The sequence below is a fragment of the Myxine glutinosa genome, chromosome 10 (assembly GCF_964187855.1).
Source record: "Myxine glutinosa chromosome 10, kmMyxGlut1.1, whole genome shotgun sequence".
Lineage (NCBI taxonomy): Eukaryota > Metazoa > Chordata > Myxini > Myxiniformes > Myxinidae > Myxine > Myxine glutinosa.
Window position 1 is genome coordinate 93,036,813 of NC_136270.1, and position 22,435 is coordinate 93,059,247.

The window sequence follows — 22,435 nt, forward strand, 5'->3', positions numbered from 1 at the left end:
GTTGTGCATAGATTATGACATAACTTTTGGACAGGTTGACTATGTGATGAGAACAAGCCGATGTGTTTAAGGTCCGGATGCAGATCCTGCCTATTAGTGGGATACAAATCATGAACTGTTAAGCTTGGCTGAGTTATGCATTCTACCAAGTGTTATTCTGAAGGAGCTGGGGCTCCCACGTCGATCGGAAGAATGGACGCGACAAAAAGCTGGAATTCATCCGAGTTGCTTTAATCAAACCAAACACTCAGGCACTCTGAAAAGCCCGTTTATCGGGCAGCAATATATATACATATTATCCCGGAGCGTTTGCCCAGGAAAGGCGAGAGGGGGCGTGGCCCAGCGTCCTGGCTGCGGCCTGGCAAGTTGAGGGCGAGCCTGGGCATGCCCGGGCGTCCCGACCGAGGCCTGGCAAGTTGAGCGCGGGCCTGCCCGGGCATCCTGGACGAGCCCGGCATGGTGATCGCTCCGCGTCCTTGATAGGTGCAAGGCGATTGTGAAAACCCAGCGCTAGCCACTACACACGTCCCCCCAGAATCGACTTGCACCGGCAGGGTCAATTTGAGGGGGGTCCTGATGACCCGGCCGAAGCGACCCCTGGCGGGTCGTGGGAGGGGTTCCGGTGTGGTGGGCGGTCGAGTGGGGGGCACCGTGGACGGGGGGCGGCCTCGCCGCGGCGGAAGGGCCACCCGTGGTGGGTGGTCGACGTCCACGTGCGCCGGCTTGAGGCGGTCCACCGCAATCCGGTCCGACCTGCCGCCGATGTCGATGACGAACGACTTGTCGTCCCGTCGCAGCACCCGGAAGGGCCCGTCGTACGGCGGCCGGAGTGGCCCCCGATGTGCGTCGTGACGCACAAAAACATACTCCGCTGTGCGAAGTGCTGGGGGGACGTAGGACTGGGGGTCACCGTGGTGGGATGTTGGCACGGGGGCAAACCGTCGGGCGGCCTCCTGGAGGTCCGAGCGCTTGTGAGCTGCGGACCAGGGACTGGTAGCGTCGGGCACGAATTCGCCCGGGACGCGTAGCGCCTGGCCATAGACAAGCTCGGCGGTGGATGCCTGGAGGTCCTCCTTGGGGGCCGTGCGGAGGCCCAAAAGGACCCACGGCAGCCGGTCGGCCCAACCGCCGTCTTGAAGGCCGGCCATGAGCGCGGCCTTCATGGAGCGGTGGAATCGCTCGCACAACCCGTTTGCTTGGGGGTGGTAGGCCGTAGTACGGTGGAGCTTGACCCCCAGGTTGTGGGCGACCGCGCCCCACAGCTCGGAGGTGAACTGTGGTCCGCGGTCTGACGAGATGTGCGCCGAAGCGGGCGACCCAGGTGGCGATGAAAGCCTGCGCCACGTCGGCGGTGGTGGTGGAGACGAGGGGAACGGCCTCCGGCCACCTGGTGGTCCTGTCCACCATGGTGAGCAGGTGTGTGAACCCCCGTGACGGGGGGAGGGGGCCCACCAGATCCACGTTGACGTGGTCGAAACGTCGTTCGGGCACGGTGAAAGGTGCCAGCGGGGCCTGGGTGTGTCGGTGGACCTTGGCCCGTTGGCAGGCCGTGCAGGTGCTGGTCCAATCGCGGACGTCCCGACGAAGGCCGTGCCAGACGAATCGCGCCGACACCAGCTTCTGGGAAGCTTTCCGGCCCGGGTGGGAAAGGCCGTGGAGGGAGGCGAAGATGCGGCGTTGCCAGGTGACGGGCACGATGGGGCTAGGCTGGCCTTGGGAGACGTCGCAGAGCAGGACAGTGTCCGCAAAGGGGATGTCGGCCAGGCGGAGGCCCGTGTCCGCCGCCCGGAGGGCTTGCACCATGGTGTCGGTGGTTTGGTCCGCCGCCATAAGCGCAAAGTCCACGCCCAGGTGGACCGCGTTCGCGCTGGCCCGGGAAAGACAGTCGGCCACGGCGTTGTTTTTGCCGGCGACGTGCCGGATGTCCGTGGTAAACTCCGACACGGCGGAGAGGTGGCGCTGTTGGCGGGCCGACCACGGCTCCGTGACCTTGGCCATGGCGTAAACCAACGGCTTGTGGTCGACGAACGCCGTGAAAGGTCGGCCCTCCAGGAGGTGGCGGAAATGGCGGACGGCCAGGTGTAGACCGAGGAGCTCCCGGTCAAACGTGCTGTATTTGAGCTCGTTCGGCCGGAGCTGCCGGCTGAAAAAAGCGAGTGGCTGCCAAACCCCGTTCACCCATTGCTCATGTACGGCGCCCACCGCGTAGTCGGAGGCATCCGTGGTGAGGGCGATGGGAGCGTTGAGCACCGGGTGAGCGAGCAGTGTTGCGTCGGCGAGGGCCCGCTTTGAGCTTTCGAAGGCCGCATCCATTGCTGCGGACCAGGCGATGTCGTGCTTGGCCGGCTTGCCCCGGAGGGCTTCGTAGAGGGGCCGCATGAGTTGAGCAGCGCGGGGCACGAAGCGGTGATAAAAATTCACCATTCCCAGGAATTCCTGCAGGGCCTTTATGGTGCGGGGACGCGGGAATGTGGTGATGGCCTCGACCTTGGTTGGCAGCGGCACGGCCCCGTTCTTGGTGATGTGGTGGCCCAAAAAATCAACGGCCGTCGTGCCGAAGTGGCATTTGGCCGGGTTGACGATGAGGCCGTGCTCGCTGAGGCGCCCGAACAGTGTTCGGAGGTGGAGGAGGTGCTCGGCCCGGGACGTGCTGGCGACGAGGATGTCGTCCAGGTAAACGAAAAGGAACGGCAGGTCACGCAGCACGCCGTCCATCAAGCGCTGGAACGCCTGAGCCGCGTTCTTGAGACCAAACGGCATCCGCAAGAATTCGAATAAGCCGAACGGCGGGATGACTGCCGTTTTAGGGACGTCGGCCACCCTGACAGGTACCTGGTGATATCCCCGTATGAGATCAATTTTCGAAAAAATGACCCGTCCCGCCAGACGGGCGGAGAAGTCTTGGATATGCGGGATCGGGTACCTGTCGGGGGTGGTAGCGTCATTGAGACGGCGGTAGTCGCCACACGGGCGCCATCCACCCCCCGGCTTTGGCACGATGTGCAGTGGCGAGGCCCACGCGCTATCGGAGCGCCGCACGATGCCGAGGTGCTCCAACGCGTCGAATTCGGCCTTCGCCACGGCGAGCTTGGCTGGGTCGAGGCGGCGGGCCCTGGCGTAGACCGGCGGGCCCGTGGTTGGTATGTGGTGCTCGATCCCATGCCGTACTGCGACGGCCGAAAACGTCGGCCGCGTGAGGGCCGGGAACTCCGTGAGCAGGCGAGCAAACTCGTTCGCCGCCGGGACGGCGCATGCCAGCTCGGTCGGCGCGGAGCTGCTCAATGTGCATACCAGGGAGCTGTAGGTTTCGGCGTTGATTAAACGACGCCGTTGGACGTCCACCAGCAGTCCGTGTGCGCAGAGGAAGTCGGCGCCTAGCAGAGCCATGGGCACGTTTGCGGTTACAAACGTCCAAGCAAAGCGTTGGCCGCCGAAGCAGAGGGTGACGTTGCGCGGGCCGAAGGTGCGGATGGTCGATCCATTGGCCGCAACCAAGGAGGGGCCGCAAACCGCGGATTGCCTGTCCTGGTCAGAGGCGGGTATGACGCTCAGTTGGGCGCCGGTGTCGCACAGGAAGCGCCGTCCGGACGCTTTATCCGTGATGAACAGTAAGTTGCCCGTGTGGCCGGCGCTCATGGCTGGTAATGAACGCCGGCCCGGCCGTTTCCCGGCCTGCCGAAGGTGCACGGGGGTCGGCATGTCCGGGCCTTCTGTCCGAACCTGGCATGATAGTAACACCACGCTTGGTCAGGTGGAGGCCCCGGTCGTCGTGCTGGAGGCGGTCGGCTCGGTGTAGCGGCCGCCAATTGCGTCGGCAGTTCGGTCGTCGACCGTGCCGGGTGCTCGGGCGCCATGGGTGTTGCGTCGGACGGCGGTGGGTCCCATGTCGCCGCTGCGATGCGCTGTCCTGCGGCGGAGATCTTGTCGGCTTCTCTGGCAAGGGCCCGGGGATCTATGATCGTCGTGCTTGCCAGGGCGAGGCGTACCGGGTTAGGCAGCTGACGGAGGAACAGCTCCCGGAACAGGAATGCCGGAGAGTGCTCGCCGAGCAGTGAAAGCATGTAGTCCATTCGCTCGGAAGGGCGCGTGTCGCCGAGCTCGGGCAGGTCGAGCAGGCGCCGTGCGCGTTCCGCCGATGGGAGGACGAAAGCGTCGAGGAGAAGCTTCTTAATCGCGCCGTATTTGTCAGCGGCTGGCGGGCTCTCGAGGAGGCTCAGGGCGCGGGCCGCGGTGGCCGAACCGAGCGCTGCTACCACATGGTGGAAGCGGGTGTCGTCGGCCATGATGCCTCGCAGGGCGAACAGGGAATCCGCCTGTGCGAACCAAACCGCCGCGTGAGCCTCCCAGAAGGTAGGCAGTTTAAGGGCGACTGCCGTGTCCATGTCGGTAGGTCACCAATGAAGGAGCTGGGGCTCCCACGTCGATCGGAAGAATGGACGCGACAAAAAGCTGGAATTCATCCGAGTTGCTTTAATCAAACCAAACACTCAGGCACTCTGAAAAGCCCGTTTATCGGGCAGCAATATATATACATATTATCCCGGAGCGTTTGCCCAGGAAAGGCGAGAGGGGGCGTGGCCCAGCGTCTTGGCTGCGGCCTGGCAAGTTGAGGGCGAGCCTGCCCGGGCGTCCCGACCGAGGCCTGGCAAGTTGAGCGCGGGCCTGCCCGGGCGTCCTGGACGAGCCCGGCATGGTGATCGCAACGCGTCCTTGATAGGTGCAAGGCGTATGTGAAAACCCAGCGGTAGCCGCTACAATTCTAGGTTTTTTACGTTATTATGTTATACGAGGAAGAGTACTCGTGCCAAGTGATGGGAAAAGCCAGCAAAAGTATGCCCCTCCTCACTCTCCTTCCCCTTCTCCCCTCCTCCACTCCCCTTTCTCTCTCACTCCTCTCTTCTTCCCCCTGACGCACTTCCCTGTCCCTTCCCCACTCCCTCTCACCAACCACTCCCTCTCATCTCTCTTCCCTCCCCCCCCCCCCCTCCATCCCCCACTTCCCTTTCTCTCTCACTCCTCTCTTCTCCCCCCTGATGCACTCCCTTGTCCCTTCCCCACTTCCTGTCTACAACCACTCCCTCCCATCTCTCCACCCTCCCCCACTCTTTCTCCCTCACTCCTCTCTTTCCCACACCCCCCCCCCCCCTCACCACACTCCCCTGTCCCTTCCCCACTCCCCTAACCACCACCACTCCGTCCCATCTCTCCACCCTCCACCACTCTCTTTCTCCCTCACTCCTCTCCCCCCCCCCCCCCCTTCTTGACGCATTCCCCTGTCCCCCCCCACACACCCTCACCACCATTCCCTCTTCCTCCCATCTCTGCCACTCCTCCATCTCCCCAATCTCTTTCCTTTCCCCCTCACTCCTCTCTGCCCCCCCCCCCCCACCTCACCCCTGCCGCACTCCCCTGTTCCTTTCCCCACCCCCGTCGCCACCACTTTCTGTCTCCCTCACTCCTCTTTAATTTTTTATTTTTAACTTATAAAACTCAGTCATGGCTTCTATACATCGTGACATCCAATGCCCAATTAAGCCGTCCTCCAGCATTCATAATACATAATGTACATGCATACATACATACATACACACACATACGCGCGCACACACACACACACACACACACACACACACACACACACACACACACACACACATACATACATACATACATACATACATACATACACATACACTCTCGGAGAACTTATCTCCGAATGCGCAGTGATAGAACGACTTATTATAGCGCTATTTTCAAATAGCGCTCGTTCCTCTAGAACACATCCTGAGCGTTCGTTATAAGAAGTATGATAGTGTGTGTGTACAGTCATGTGAAAAAGTAAGTACACCCCATGTAAAGTTTTGACTTTTTCAACATATTTCAACATACAGCTATTTGATCTTCATTTCAACAATATTGATAGATAAAGGTGATATAATATAACAAATATCATGAAACATTTACATTTTGTAGTCCTGAGCATCCATATCATGAAACATCCATTTTGTAGCCTGGTGTTGGCTTAGCGGTTAACGTGCCAGCTTGGGATCCTAGGATTCTGGGTTCGGATCCCGGTCAATCGCTAAATTAACACCAGGGGAGTTGACTCAGCCTGTCATCCTTCCGAGGTCGGCAAATTGAGTACCAGCTTGCTGGGATGAATGATCCTGGTGTGTACCCCGGTTTAGAATAGGTACACCGTATCCCTGCGCATTGTAAGAGGCGACTAAGGGTTGGCGCCAGGAAGGGCATCCGGCCATAAAACATTGCCTCAAACAGGGAACCATGATTGTCATGGGGCCCGCAAGGCTAACCCCTGCTCTAGTGGGGAAAATGGCCTTAAAACGATCATTCATTTACATTTTGTAGTCCATTGTATAATTTAAATAAACAAAAATGCAAATTTCATATGTGGAAAAAGTAAGTACACCCCGACATTTATCACTACTTCAAATACCTAAAATTAGAATCAGGTGCACCAGCTCAGGTGCAAATGATTAGAACATCATTAGAGAGGATCTTGGAGGAACCTGTCTTATTTAAACCTCAGACATTTAGTTTAATTTGCACTTTGTTGTTGAAGTGTGCGGCGTTACCATGCATAGATCAAAAGAGCTCTCTGAGGCCTTCAGAAAGAAGGTTATAGATGCCTACGAGTCTGGGAAGGGATTAAAAAAGATCTCCAAACAATTTGAAATCAATCATTCGACTGTCCGGAAGATCATCTACAAGTGGAGAAGATTCCAAACAACTGCCTACTTGTTCAGGCCAGGCCGCCCCTGCAAGTTAAGCCCGAGAGCAGACCGCAAGATGCTGAAAGAAGTTTCTAAGAACCCCAGAATGTCATCACGGGACCTACAGGTAGCTCTTGCCACTGTTGATGTCAAAGTGCACGAGTCTACCATTAGAAAGAGGCTGCACAAATTTGATCTACATGGGAGGTGTGCCAGGAGGAAACCTTTGCTGTCCAGAAAGAACATCAGGGCAAGACTAAAGTTTGCCAACGAACACCTAGGCAAAGACCAGCACTTCTGGAACAATGTGCTCTGGACAGATGAGTCAAAGGTAGAGCTATTTGGCCACAGTACCAGAAGACATGTTTGGCGAAAACCAAAGACAGCATTTGACCACAATAACCTGATACCAACTGTAAAGCATGGTGGTGGAAATATTATGGTTTGGGGCAGCTTTGCTGCATCAGGGCCTGGGCAGCTCACCATCATATAATCCACTATGAATTCTTCATTGTACCAGAGGGTGCTTGAGGATAATGTGAGGCCATCTGTCGGAAAGTTGAAGCTCAACTTAAGGGGGACCTTGCAACATGACAATGATCCTAAATATACCAGTAAATCCACTAAGGAATGGCTGAAAAGAAAGAAATGGAGGGTTCTGGAATGGCCAAGTCAAAGCCCGGATCTAAATCCCATCGAGATGTGGGGGGATTTTAAACGAGCTGTGCATGCAAGTTACCCCTCAAACATCGCACAGCTGAAAGAATTCTGCATGAAGGAGTGGGCAAAAATTTCTCCCAGTCGATGTCAGAGACTGGTAGACAGTTATAAGAAACGCCTACTTGAGGTTGTTTCTGCCAAAGGGGGCAATACCACCTATTCGATCCAAGGGTGTACTTACTTTTTACACATGCGAAATTTGCATTTATGTTTATTTAAATTATACAAAGGACTACAAAATGTAAATGTTTCATGATATTTTTTATATTATATCACCTTTATCTATCAATATTGTTGAAATGAAGATCAAATAGCTGTATGTTGAAATATGTTGAAAAAGTCAAAACTTTACATGGGGTGTACTTACTTTTTCACGTGACTGTATATATATTTATTGAAGGCCCTCGTGCAGTCATGGAAATGTATAGTGTTCATTTCTTGAAGTAATTGCAGCATCTCATGGCATTCCCTGGGCAGGCACCATGAGAAACCTGAAATCGATTCTATGTATGGCGGATTACCACCTGGAGTTAGTAACCTCTCACCAAACAGCTCTCTGAAAAGGTTTGGTTTTCGTTTTTATTTCACTATATAATGTAATATCCTTTATTGTTTCTGGTGTTAGTTTTTACCACTGTATTTGTATTTCTCGCTTTAACTTCATGAATTTGTGGCTCAAACCTTGTTCACCCTGAGAAGAGAAATAAAAGATAACTTCGCCAAAGGTTATCCTGGGTAATGTTTATGTCTTGTTGCAATCCCCCTGCAGATCAAATGGACTCTCACATTCGTGGAGTGAACGAATTCCTCAGGAAAAGCTCACGGCCGATATCTGCAGCAATGGCCGACCACGAAGCAATTCCTGGCAAGGTTGGACTGGGACACTGTTCATGATGTTTGGGTCCATAATCCCAGTTATTGCTGGCCCTGAACCCGTATCACATGTGACCCGCTCTGTCTTAGACTGGAGAGTTGCTTTATTGTTGAGGACTTCCATCGTCCCATCAGAAACATCATGACACTTTTTCTGTACAGAATTTCTGTACAGAAACCACGGAAGTTCGTAGATGAACTGTAGAACAGCCATTTTAGCCTTTCTTTTCAAAAAAAATGAAGTCACAGCAATGTCTCCATACACTCTGTGTTCACATACGGCATAACTAGACAACCGGGGAGCGCTTGCCCACCAAATTATAGGCCTACGACCATGTGATTGCATCAACTCGAAGTGGGTGCTAACACCACATCTCTAATCATTGCACTAAGAAAGGAACAATCACAAAACTGCTCGATGTTATCAGATATGATAACTCTGACAAATAACCAAATGATGAGCCAAAGCATAACGGGCACAATCGCTCGATGAGCTTTTAATTTACGTCATTTCCTGTACCTTACACTGAGTTTCCTGATTCCTTTTTCTCATCAAGGTTCAGCCAACAGGAAAAACAAAGGAAAGAACAAGTGCAAACCCCGATCCAACTCCACCGAGTAAGTCTGCATCACACCCCTTGAATTGCAAAACCACATGCAGATCAGGTGCAAAACGTGGAATTGGAGATTGTGGCTAAAACAAAGATCTCCAGCACCGTCGGTGGGAGTCGAGTACTAAGTGTGGACGCTTTATACGATGTTGTCACATGCTATGTGCTGGACGTTCATGTTCCAGCAGACCAATCCGACTCCATCATCATAAATCGAATCTGTTCTCGGGAATGACCAACCAACTCATTCCAGATACGCACAGTAGGTTGGGTTGACCTATTTGCTGCTCCTAATTGAGCACTTAGCTCATGATGACAGGACCCCAGATTTCAATCCCATTTACTGTGTTCACTTGACCTTTGTCTCTTGATGTCCTTGTATTTCATGTCGAAGTACATTGATGTCTGCTCATGTATTTTTTACCTTTTACCTATGTGTATAGATATGTGTATATATATATACAGTGCATTCAGAAAGTACAGGAACAGTGGTGAGTTTGAGGTGAAGGTGGGAGTGCATCAGGGGTCGGTACTAAGTCCACTACTATTTGTAGCTGTGATGGAGGTGCTGGCTCAGAACGTAAAGGAGGGCTTACCGTGGGAGTTGTTGTATGCAGATGATCTGGTGTTGATTGCGGAAAGTATGGATGGACTGAAGGAGAAGATGAACAAATGGAAGGAGTGTATGGAGACAAAAGGTCTGAAGGTGAATATCGGAAAAACGAAGGTGATGGCAAGTGGTAAAGCATGTGGTGAGGTGGAAAGAACTGGGAAGTGGCCATGTGCTGTGTGCAGGAAGAGTGTCGGAGTGAATTCCATTCAATGTACAATGTGCGCTGAGTGGGTTCATCAAAAATGTAGTGGTCTGAGAGGGTCATTAACCAGTGTGGCAGCTACATTCAAATGTAAGGTGTGCACAGAGGGAGCTGCAGATGGAGGAAATGTTGAGTTGGATCTTGGAGACGGCGTGAAGCTGGAAGGTGTGAAAACATTTTGTAACCTAGGAGACATGCTGAATGGAGAAGGTGGATCAGACTCGGCAACGGTTGCTGGAGTGAGATGTGCATGGAAGAAGTTTCGGGAACTGAGTGGCGTGCTGATGAGGAGGCGAGTGTCGTTGAAGCTGAAGGGAAAGGTGTATGCTGCATGCGTGAGAAGTGTTATGATTTATGGAAGCGAGACATGGGTAATGAATGTAGAGCAGCAACGAAGGCTGAAAAGGGTGGAAATGTGAATGGTTCAGTGGATGTGCGGAGTATCGTTGAGAGAAATAAATGAATGATCGTTTTAAGGCCATTTTTCCCCGCTAGAGCGGGGGTTAGAAGAAGACAAATGATGAATTACGAAAGATGATGGGAATGGAGCCTGTGATTGATGCTGTGAAGAGGAACAGGTTGAGATGGTTTGGTCATGTGTTGAGGAAGGATGAAAGTGACTGGTTGAGAAGAGTGATGGAAATGAATGTAGAAGGAAGTAGAGGACGGGGAAGACCGAGAAAGACTTGGCTAAAGATGGTGGAAGAAGAAATGCGGGCAAGGGGGTTAACAAGGGGAGATGCAGAAAATAGGGCAAGATGGAGAAGATTGTCATGGGGACCGCAAGGCTAACCCCCGCTCTTGCAGGGAAAATGGCCTTTGAAATGCCTGTTGTTGTATTCAGAAAGTGTTCAGACCCCTTCACTTTTTTCACATTTTGTTATGTTGCAGCCTTATGCTGTAATCGTTTAAATTCATTTTTTCCCTCACCAATCTACACTCAATACCCCATAATGACAAAGAGAAAACAGGATTTTAGAAAGTTTTGCAAATTTATTAAAAATAAAAAAACTGAAATATCACATTGACATAAGTATTCATACCCTTTGCTATGACACTTGAAATTTATCTCAGGTGCCTCCAATTTCTCTTGATCATCTTTGAGATGTTTCTACACCTTGATTGGAGTCCACCTGTGGTAAATTCTATTGATTGGACATGATTTGGAAAGGCACACACCTGTCTATATAAGGTCTCACAGCTGGCAATGCATGTCAGAGCAAAAACCAAGCCATGGGGTCGAAGGAACTACCTGCAGAGCTCAGAGACAGGATTGTGTCGAGGCACAGACCTGGGGAAGCCTACAAAAACATTTCTGCTGCATTGAAGGTTCCCAAGAGCACAGTGGCCTCCATAATTATTAAATGGAAGAAGTTTGGAACAACCAGGACTCTTCCTAGAGCTGGCCGCCCGGCCAAACTGAGCAATCATGGGAGAAGGGCCTTGGTAATAGAGGTGACCAAGAACCCGATGGTCACTCTGGCTGAGCTCCAGAGATCCTGTGTGGAGATGGGAGAAACTTCCAGAAGGACAACCATCACTGCAACACTCCACCGATCTGGGCTTTATGGCAGAGTGGCCAGACGGAAGCCAAACAGTTCAATCTTGGTTTCATCAGACCATAGAATCTTGTTTCTCACAGTCTGAGAGTCCTTTAAGTCCTTTTTTGCAAACTCCAAGTGGGCTTTCATGTGTCTTTCACTTAGGAGAGGCTTCTGTCTGGCCGCTCTGCCATAAAGCCCAGAAAAAAGTGAAGTGAAAAAAAAGTGAAAGAAAAAGTGAAGAAAAAGAAAGAAAGAAAAAGAAAGAAAAAGTGAAGAAAAAGAAAAAGAAAGAAAGAAAAAGAAAGAAAAAGTGAAGAAAAAGAAAAAGAAAGAAAGAAAAAGAAAGAAAAAGTGAAAAAAGTGAAGGGGTCTGAATACTTTCTGAATGCCCTGAATATCGACTCCTTTATTGTTGTGGAGCCTCCAATCCATGTGCCACACCAGCCATTTTTACCAAAGGTGGACAGCGGTTATGTTTTCACCTTTGTCTGTTTGTCTGTGAACAGTATATATCAAAAAGTTATTAACGGATTCGGACAAAACATGGTGGACAGGTTAGGTGTGAGACAAGGAACAATTGATTCGATTTTGGTGAAGATCTGAATCCGGATACGATATTAAAAAAAAAATACCGGATCCGTATGCAAGAATTTTTGTCATTTAATGAACGATTCTTCACCATGGAGAGATGGGGCCACAAACGATATATAGCAGGATATTTCAAAAAGTTGTGGACAAATGATAAAACTTGGTGGTGGAGTTGGTTGGACGACAAGAACAAGCCGATTAGATTTTGGTTCATGGCCGGATCCAGATTCTCCCTATCAGTGGGATACTAAGCATAAAATGACATTGATCTTGGGCATCCAGATCGACATGTGGTGGCAACCGAATCACTCGCTTGGGAATTGTAATCGGACGTTTTAAATGCTGAAGAACAAAAAAGTAAGAAATCAGTTAGTCATTGGTCATATGTAATTACTTAGCAAATTTGAAAAAACAATTAAGTGAATTTATCCAACAGATGAAAGTGGCCTGTGACGTCATCATACGAGGTGTGACGTTGGAGCTGTGAAACGTGTTGCCTCACAATCCTTTCCACGGTGATCTTTATTGCCGAGTTTATCTTGATTTTTTTTTTTGAAGTGCAGTTATATCTTTGTAATTTGGAACTTTCTGAAACGCTGTAAATCACCGTAGAATGCCAAGCACGCATGCGCAGAATCCCATAGAAATGGTGATCCTTGTGGCATGTGAACTGCCATTGCGCCTGTGAAGTAAGGATTGTTACCTTAAATGGCTCAGTAGACTTCTAAAAGAAATTGAAAATACTTGGAAAAATACCAGAGAGAGCTGGCGTGTGCCTCTGCACGACGGAGTTGGAGGGAGACACCATAGTTAGTTTGGGTGCTTCTGAACACCGACGGGAGTCATATCTGGGGCTTGTGAATGCATAGGGTAAATCAACATTAAATACATAAGGTTAAAAGTGCCCGTGTTAGCAGGAGTGAGTCGCTGAAAACGCACACACTGTGCATGCACAAAATGTCTCGTTAACATTCATACGGCATTTCGAAAGTCCGGCATTCGCACAATAAAATGGAGTAGCTATAAACCCAGCTTTTAGGAAGGAAAGATGTTGCTTGAGGTGTGGAAAACAAATTTGTTAGAATTGAAGTTTGTTGTTTTATATGCATCCCGTGGCTGCTGGTTGCATCATTTTCTGGGAGCATGGCTGTGTCGCTGATGCAGTGCCCCTGTTCCCAGTAAGCAGGTACTCGTTTTGTCAACCTTGCAAGGATGGCAGCCTGAGTCAGACAACTTTGCAAGGATGGCACTGCACCACCTGTTGTTATCTAGCGGCACGACAGGGGCTCAAACTCAAGACTCTAAGATCTTAAGCGAGCCACCTTAACCGGGAAGCCAACACAAGGCTTCAAATTGAAGTTATGAGCTGGATATTTGTACTCTCACCTTACCCTCAACATTACTTGAGGATGTCTGTGTCCTGCAGTGGACTGAAATAGGCTGGTTCCCCCCCTTTGATTCCAGGGTTATATACCTTAAATGTAAAGCTTTTTTCTGAAGCTTTTACCTTGTTTTTAACATCTCTTTTTCTGTCTCATTTGAAGCTCTTACCTTTTACTTACCTTGTGGTAGGTAACTTACTTACCTCTTACCTGACTTTACCTTACCTCTTACCTTTTACTTACTTACCTTGTTTTTTTGTTGCGCCGGCGAAAAACCGCGAATACGTGGGACACAGCGATGCGAATGTATAAGCATGTCACAATTTCTCAACCACGAATACGCGGAACCCGTGAATGTTGGGACCGCGAATGTCGGGTCCGACTGTACCTGAAGTGATGTCGTTGGGAATGCATTCCCCCCCTTATACCATTAATTCTTACAAGAAAGGTAAGAAGTAAGAGCACCTTGTGGCATGTTATAGAATGTGTGTTCTGTTTTGAGACTTACAATTGCCTTTACTGGAATGTTGGGGTGGTGATTGGGTGTTGTACTCCAATTAGAATAAAGATGCTTTTTAGAACAAAACAATATACCTACATTATGCTAATTTTTATGACTTGTGAAACGTGACGGATTGTCGCACGTGTGCTCCAGGAGCCTGACTCCGAGTCGCTCCCTCTCCAGTTCAATGGGATCTCTCGCCTCACAGCAAGAACCATATCCTCTTCCACCTCTGCCTGACCCTGAAAACCAGGACGAGAAGCCTCTGAGTCCCCGGGTATGTAACTCCCCGCAATGCTCTGTTGGTTCCACGTAATTCCTGTATTATTGATGTCATCCATCCAAATCTTGATCTTCATGAAAACTGAGTTTTGATTTGAGTCGTGAATTACATGAAACAGACTTTTTAACTTTCCATTTGACTCGAATGGCTGGTATGCTATTTCGGACCCACGTAAGCTGCTTTCTCCATTTAATTGCACAAGTTGCTAGAAATTTGAAATGAGTTGAAGTGAATTTTCAGAAAGACTTGTTTGAAAGAAGCCTGTCAGGTATGCAGACATGTCTGCACACTCACCTCTGCACTGTCTAGCCTGGGTTTGAATCCCGACCCAGTTATAAACTGTCATCCTGGTGTTTCACAAGTCGGGTGATTCATCAATGTGTGTGCGGTCCCTCTGGTGGACGTTAAACTGGGCGTCCTGTCTGCCGGCATTGTTGGGGACGTGCAGTTTCCCATCATTGCTAAATCTACCTTTGCCTAATCCCACACCCTTAAGCGAGCCACCTTAACGTGTTACCTGACTTTACCTTAAATGTGCCAACGTTGGCCCAACGTTGTTTATTGACGTTTTTCCAACGTTGGCCCAACGTCGTTGTGTTAGCTGGGATACGAGGCATAGCAGGCTCTGTGATACTTCACTTCAGTTGCAATAAGTCTGTTAACAGCAGCAATGATCAGCATATCATCGTCAACTTTTGCTTTTTCCATCTGATGTCCATGGAGAAGATTGTCATGGTAGAAAATAGGGCAAAATGGGGGGGGGGGGGGAATGGAGAAGATTGCCATGGGGCCCACAAGGCTAACCCCTGCTCTAGCAGGGAAAATGGCCTTAAAATACCTGTTGTTGTTGTATCCTGGTGATGTCCCTGAACCTGCCACACTTTTGTCATCCCACTCTTCTCTCCTGATCTCCCAAATGTGATGAAGCCATAATCTGGTGTTGCTGGAGCGGAGGCTTGATGGGCCGGAAGGCCTCCCACTGCATCTAATTTCCTTGTTATTCTGTGCTATTGTCTGCAGCTCTACGAGACGTCCATCTGATGGTGTACAAATGGCACGGGCACTCGCGTGAGGACAATTGGACGTCGGAATAATTATTTGGCAAAACCTGCTGCGGTTGGTTTGTCATAGTTTACATCAAGGGGCTTTCAAAAGGGGAGTACCTACATTTATACATTACCAAATGTTTCAACAAGCATGAGTTGATTATTTTGATTTTATCTCCAATTATACGCAGCGGTGATTGATAGTCACAGGTGAAACACCGTCGGCCGAGGGCACAGGGTGAGCGGATTGCACTTTAACCGGATGTACGAACATGCTGTTTATGGATTCAACCACTGGGAGGAAGGGTGGTTGGTTATCAAGGTGAAATGCAATGCTTGGCCCAAAGGTTAAAGAAGGTGAAATCATTTCCGTCAACAATGGACGTACAGTCACGTGAAAAAGTAAGTACACCCCATGTAAAGTTTTGACTTTTTCAACATATTTCAACATACAGCTATTTGATCTTTATTTCAACAATATTGACAGATAAAGGTGATATAATATAACAAATATCATGAAACATTTACATTTTGTAGTCCATTGTATAATTTAAATAAACATCTTATTATAATTCACCAAATGTCTGTCTGTCTGTTCAAAGGTACCGTAAAAACTGCTGAACCGATCGCAAAGATATTTTGGGTGGGTAATCCTGGGATCTCCAGGAGTAAAATAGGCTATTTAGTTTTCCCAATTTCAGCTTTGGTCTCCAGCATTCTCGGGTTTAGACTCCCACATAACATTCGCGTTCGCATAACGTTCATTGTGACGATGTTCTCATTGTGACGATGTTGTGACGATGTATGTGTTCACGGTAGTGTTTGACATGACGGTGTGAACGTAATTTCGTAATTTGTTTTCGTTTTGTAATCCTTTAATGAACGTTTAATGTTTAATGAACGTTTAATGTTTAATGAACGTTTAATGCCCTTCGATGTCCGGGGCCGCATGCGCGCTACACTGGACGGGCCAGCGTGTACCTTGCCCTTCGCCATCAGGCTCGGGTAAACCACTGAGCCCCATCCGTGATGGGGACTCGGGCTTGAGACAGTGTCCCACGAACGAGGAATTCCCAGCAAGCGTGAGTCACCAGCTCGCGTTGATTAAGTCCCTGCCCTTTGTACACACCACCCGTCGCTACTACCGATCGGACGGTTTGATGAGATCCTCGGATCAGCCCCTGCATGGGCCGTTCTCGGCTCGTGCCGGTGCACCGAAAAGATGAATGAACTTGACTGTCTAGAGGAAGTAAAAGTCGTAACAAGGTTTCTGTCGGTGAACCTGCGGAAGGATCATTATCGGGACAACATGAGAGCGAACGAGACGCGAGACGTACGTGGTACGTGATCGTCCATGTACTGTTTAGCCATGTACTGTTTAGATTTTGATGATTTGCGTGTGATATGATTCAACGGATGTTTATATGAATCGTTTAAAATGAAAAAGCCTTCAATTTCTGATATTTTACCTTTTCATTTGGGCTTCCCAATTGAAGCCCTGCCCGTAGGGCGGGTACTGTTGCTAGTAAATGCAAATGTTGCTTTGGAAAAAAGTAAGTACACCCCTACATTTATCACTACTTCAAATACCTAAAATTAGAATCAGGTGCACCAGTTCAGGTGCAAATGATTAGAACATCGTTAGAGAGGATCTTGGAGGAACCTGTCTTATTTAAACCTCAGACATTTAGTTTGGTTTGCTCTTTGTTGTTGAAGTGTGCGGCGTCACCATGCCTAGATCAAAAGAGCTCTCTGAGGCCTTCAGAAAGAAGGTTATAGATGCCTACGAGACTGGGAAGGGATTTAAAGAGATCTCCAAACAATTTGAAATCAATCATTCGACTGTCCGGAAGATCATCTACAAGTGGAGAAGATTCCAAACAACTGCCAATTTGTTCAGGCCAGGCCGCCCCAGCAAGTTCAGCCAGAGAGCAGACCGCAAGATGCTGAAATAAGTCTCTAAGAACCCCAGAATATCATCACGGCACCTACAGGTAGCTCTTGCCACTGTTGATGTCAAAGTGCAGGAGTCTACCATTAGAAAGAGGCTGCACAAATTTGATCTGCATGGGAGGTGTGCCAGGAGGAAACCTTTGCTGTTCAGAAAGAACATCAGGGCAAGACTAAAGTTTACCAGTGAACACCTTGGCAAAGACCAGCACTTCTGGAACAATGTGCTCTGGACAGATGAGTCAAAGGTAGAGCGATTTGGCCACAGTACCAGAAGACATGTTTGGCGAAAACCAAAGACAACATTTGACCACAAGAACCTGGTACCAACTGTAAAGCATGGTGGTGGAAATATTATGGTTTGTGGCAGCTTTGCTGCATCAGCGCCTCGGCAGCTCACCATCATATAATCCACTATGAATTCTTCATTTTACCAGAGGGTGCTTGAGGATAATTTGAGGCCATCTGTCGGAAAGTTGAAGCTCAACTGAAGGTGGACCTTGCAACATGACAATGACCCTAAACATACCAGTAAATCCACCAAGGAATGACTGAAAAGAAAGAAAGGGAGGGTTCTGGAATGGCCAAGTCAAAGCCCGGATCTAAATCCCATCGAGATGTTGTGGGGGGATTTGAAACGAGCTGTGCATGCAAGAAACCCCTCAAACATCGCACAGCTGAAAGAATTCTGCATGGAAGAGTGGGCAAAAATTTCTCCCAGTCGATGTCAGAGACTGGTAGACAGTTATAAGAAACGCCTACTTGAGGTTGTTTCTGCCAAATGGGACAATACCACCTATTTGAGCCAAGGGTGTACTTACTTTTTGCACATGCGAAATTTGCATTTATGTTTATTTAAATTATACAATGGACTACAAAGTGTAAATGTTTCATGATATTGTTATGTTATATCACCTTTATCTATCAATATTATTGAAATGAAGATCAAATAGCTGTATGTTGAAATATATTGAAAAAGTCAAAACTTTACATGCGGTGTACTTACTTTTTCACGTGACTGTAGTTCTCATCATCGGGACGTGTGATTTGATGCACAAGACCGTACATTGGACTATCCTGCCGTACAAATTTGTGGGAATTCGACAAATCCTGGAAAGCGAGGGACTGTGTGACCACAACGGGGGGGGGGGGGGGGGGGGGGGACGGACATTTTGTCGAGTCTGAACGGTTCGGGAAAGCCTCGACCAACTCGTGCATTGGCATAACCTGCCAACTCTCATGTTTTAATCGAATCATATCTGGAAAGCACAACTCCTGAATCTTTGGAGGAGGAGATCATGTCACGTCAACACCAAGGACTATGTTGAGGAGCGTTTGCTACGGTGGTCGAATACCTGGAAATCCCAAATGGAGATCGACACACAAGTGAACTCCTAATTACCCAAAAAGACAGAGTAGGCCTACCATTTGAGCAGTCGTCCACTTGATGCAAGAAAAAGTCCTTCCTGCTCATATCATGCATACCTGTATACCGCACAAAAGGTGCCGAGTTTCTCCGTCCGTAACGCTTTATTCTAGAGTTTCTGCTGTCCTCGTATAATACAAATGGCCACGTTGCAAAGGTAACCAGAAAGGCACTCGGGGGGGCTCATACCTCCATCAGGCTGAACATTTTATGATTTGTATCCCACTGATAGCCCGGATCTGGATTAGGACCTGAACCAAAGTCTAATCGGAGTCATAACTCACAACTTTTTGAGATATCGTGCTATATATCGCTCTTGGCCCCATCTCTCAATGGTGAAGAATCACTTTTTAAAATTTCAGTATCCGGATCCGAATCTTCACCAACATTTAGTCAATTTGTCCTTGTCACATACCCAACCTGTCCACCAAATTTTGTCTAAATCTGTTCCCAACTTTTTGAGATATCCTGCTCACAAACAGACCTTCAGTGGTGGAGGCTGTTACAATTAATCGATGCTGAACCTACAGAATGTGTTTTATGCGACGCATTTCCTTTGCAGTCAGATTGACCACAGTGGCGGTTGTAGGTGTAACATCCTGTAATTCAAATGTGGTTCAGGTGAGGTGGTCAATTTTTTGTTTGAATATTTGAAACGCAGGAGGAGCACAAAAAAGGAAATGTAGTAATACGTCTTGGAGCAATATAAAAAAATATATAGAAGTACACAGGAGCACACAGACAACAACAACAACAACAACAACCACATGTTATAAAACATCCTTTATCACGTGTTTCACTTCATTTTACATCGTCATTGAGATTCACAGGTACACGTGCAATATGCATGTGAAGTCCAACATGCCGTGTTTTGATTAAACCCGTCAGCGAAGCGACAGGTAGGCACGGCTACTTTGTCCTAATCAATATGGATTCTTACACAATATGGCCACATTGCTTCCAACGATAACATCCTGTATACTTCCTGAAACAGAAAAGCTTCTGCAGCCACTACCGGGACAACAGACTCCATGTGCAGCAAACACCATCTCTCAGCCATTGGTCAGTGGCCCGCAGATAGTGTTGGCAGCACATGGGTTTGTGGAGTCACCTGTATTTTATAACAGATCATGCAGCTGTTATCCAAAGATAAGACAGTTCATCCTTTTAACAAGATGGCCAGTTTTGGAATGGGAAATCTTCTTCACTCTTGGGTATACAACCTCCTGGACTGTTTGTCTCTGTAGTATGCATAACTTGTCTTGTGAGGACAACAGTGAGATTTGGACATACCTGTCTTATTCATGTTTTTGAAGATTTTTGGTTTTCTTTATAGGTCAACCATGCAAAGGTCAATGCTGAGATGAGTATATTCCGCACACCACGATAACTTGGAGATTGACCAGGCTTCGTCAGATGACGAATCGCACGTCAAATTCGACCTTGTTGTCATGCTTTGGGGAAACCGTGAGAAGGTTGCAGACGTCACGTCCCATCTATGGAATAGATGATGTGATGTGACGTACCTACTCATCATGAAAGAATTCCAACGGAGTTTTGTAGAAACCTCTGGGACAATCAATGTGATTGCCCAGTTTCCTTTGACGACGCATCCTTTCATTTCAATCTCGTGCTCATGTCCGTGTCTCTTGGAGATGCTTTGGTTATGGATAAACCAAGATCGTTCCACAGCTCTCTCTCTTTCTCTCTTTCTCTCTCTCTCTCTCTCTCTCTCTGTCTCTGTCTCTGTCTCTCTGTGTCTCTCTGTGTCTCTCTCTCTCACCGATGACAATTGCAGAAAGCGCTTATGTACAGCTTGACTGCACGATGTCCATAGGACACCAACATGTAGACCATTCTTCAATCCTCTTTGGCCAAGCCATGCATCTTTCAAAGGCAATTTCTGGTTGCCTGTAGTTTGTTTGTAAAATAATGATATAGTTTTACGCTTATCTATGGTGTATTATCTGTGTGACGATCACTCCATAAGCCCACTGTATATCCATGGTGATGTAAAGCATGCCCTTACCCCCTGGTGACCTCTCCAAGGGGCACACTCCCAATGTCCTGCAATTACCGCATGATTTAAATACTTGAAATGCACATACATATAGGCGGTGTTTATGCACTTGTACATAGTGTGGTTTAATACTTTCCATCCCACTTGTGTACATTGCCATTTGCAATGTGACAATCTCGATCCTTCTGCACTTCCACCACCCTGTCGTGGCAGCATGGTGGGAACGTTTTTTTGATATACAATATAACTACAGACACTACAAACAAAAAGCCGTTTTGAATTGTGTACTTGCATGAATTGTTCCAACCTGCTGTACCTATCACATGCAAATGAACAATTGGGGCTTGATTTGAACTATGCTGCACTGATTACTCTCTGTTCTCTGGTTTGTGTTTTTTGATCCAGCGGCACATCCACACCCTCCCAACCAATCACGCTACTCGTAGCCATGTGGTGCATAAAAAACTAGAACGGCACTCAGTAAAGAGCATACCTCCGCCCGGTTGGCTATATCACTCAATGGTGAAGAATCACTTAAAAATTAAATAATTTTCATATCCGAAACCATATTCAGATCTTCACCAAAATCGGATGGAATCATCCTTGTCAGACACCCAACTGGTCCACCAAGTTTCGTACAAATCCGTCCACAACTTTTTGAGATATCCTGCTGTGTATCGTTTTTGGCCCGATCTCCCAATGGTGAAGAATCACTTTAAAGATTCTACTAGCCGGATCCGAATCCGGATCGCCACTAAAATCTAATAATTTCGTCCTTATCACATATGATACATCTCTGCCAAATTTTGTCTGAATCCGTCCACAACCTTTTGAGATATTTTGTTCACAAACAAACAGACGGACATACAGATGAAAAGTCGGTCAGAGACCGAGGACTTGCCGGAATTAAAAATATGGCGACCGAACCGTGACCGATGACGTCATCATTATTTGTTTTCTAAACTAATTTATTCCTAGATTATGCTCAAGAAATTTCATCTTGATCAGATGAAGTTTTGTACTTGTCGAATTATGATGTCATAATGGAGGCACTTATGACATCATCATTAGCATATTTTATTCCCCATGGAGAGTTCTTTACAATGAGCCGTCTCAATTCTTTTTATTCAGCACTTTCGGAGATATAGATGTGCAAAGTTTTTCGGTTTTTCCAAGATGGCGGCCGAACCACGTGACCGATGACATCATCATTATTTTTTATTTTTTTTCTCCATCAGTTTATGCCAACATGGCGCTCAAGAAATTGCATCTTGATTGGATGAAGTTTTGTACTTGTCGAATTATCGAATTATGACGTCATAATGGAGACCTTGGGCCGAAAGAGTTAAAAATTGGGCACAGTCTATTCCAGGGAAAGACAAATGTGTGTGTAAAGTATGGCGATTCTATGTGTAACAGTGTAGACGTAGTACTGCGCACAAACAGACAGACAAACAGACAGACAGACAAACCAACCAACCAACCAACATACTTGCCGGAATCTTTTCCGGCAAGTAACAAACAGACAGGGGTGAAAACATAACCTTCATCCACCTTTGGTGGCGGAGGTAATAAGTAGTAGTAGTTCAATTCTCCCTGTGACGGAAATACAGTGATGAGAGAGTTTCTGCAGAGTTGTTTTTACACCTTCGTGCCATGGTGGAGCACCCTTCTTCAAGGTGATCTCTAATGGAAAGATTGAGACTTAAATAAAAACGACAAAACGGGAATATATGAACAAGTAACCATAGATTAGCATGTTGTATTGCCACATGTGCAGATTGAAGGAACCCTCAATAGCCAAAGTTGATGAGAAAAACTAGTTTCCTTCCTTCTTGTTTAAGTACTTAATCCTTCAACTTCCTTTTAGTTACCTTGTGAAAATGTATTAAGTTAAAACATGCAAGGACTTTAGGTATATCGTACTAAAATACGCCATTT

The 22,435-nt window shown here is 47.9% G+C and overlaps 1 protein-coding gene across 1 annotated transcript in view; it reads left to right on the plus strand.

The window, feature by feature from the left end:
- The window catches only part of LOC137433690 (uncharacterized), a 123,077-nt gene extending 107,868 nt beyond the window's left edge, over positions 1–15,209 (plus strand). Inside the window, exons 29-33 of the mRNA XM_078786199.1 lie at positions 7,932–8,018; positions 8,224–8,324; positions 8,885–8,945; positions 13,923–14,046; positions 15,073–15,209. Coding sequence (XP_078642325.1) covers positions 7,932–8,018; positions 8,224–8,324; positions 8,885–8,945; positions 13,923–14,046; positions 15,073–15,093 — 394 coding nt within the window. The 3' untranslated portion in view covers positions 15,094–15,209. The remainder of the gene's footprint in view (positions 1–7,931; positions 8,019–8,223; positions 8,325–8,884; positions 8,946–13,922; positions 14,047–15,072) is intronic.
- The last annotated feature ends 7,226 nt before the right edge of the window (positions 15,210–22,435 follow it).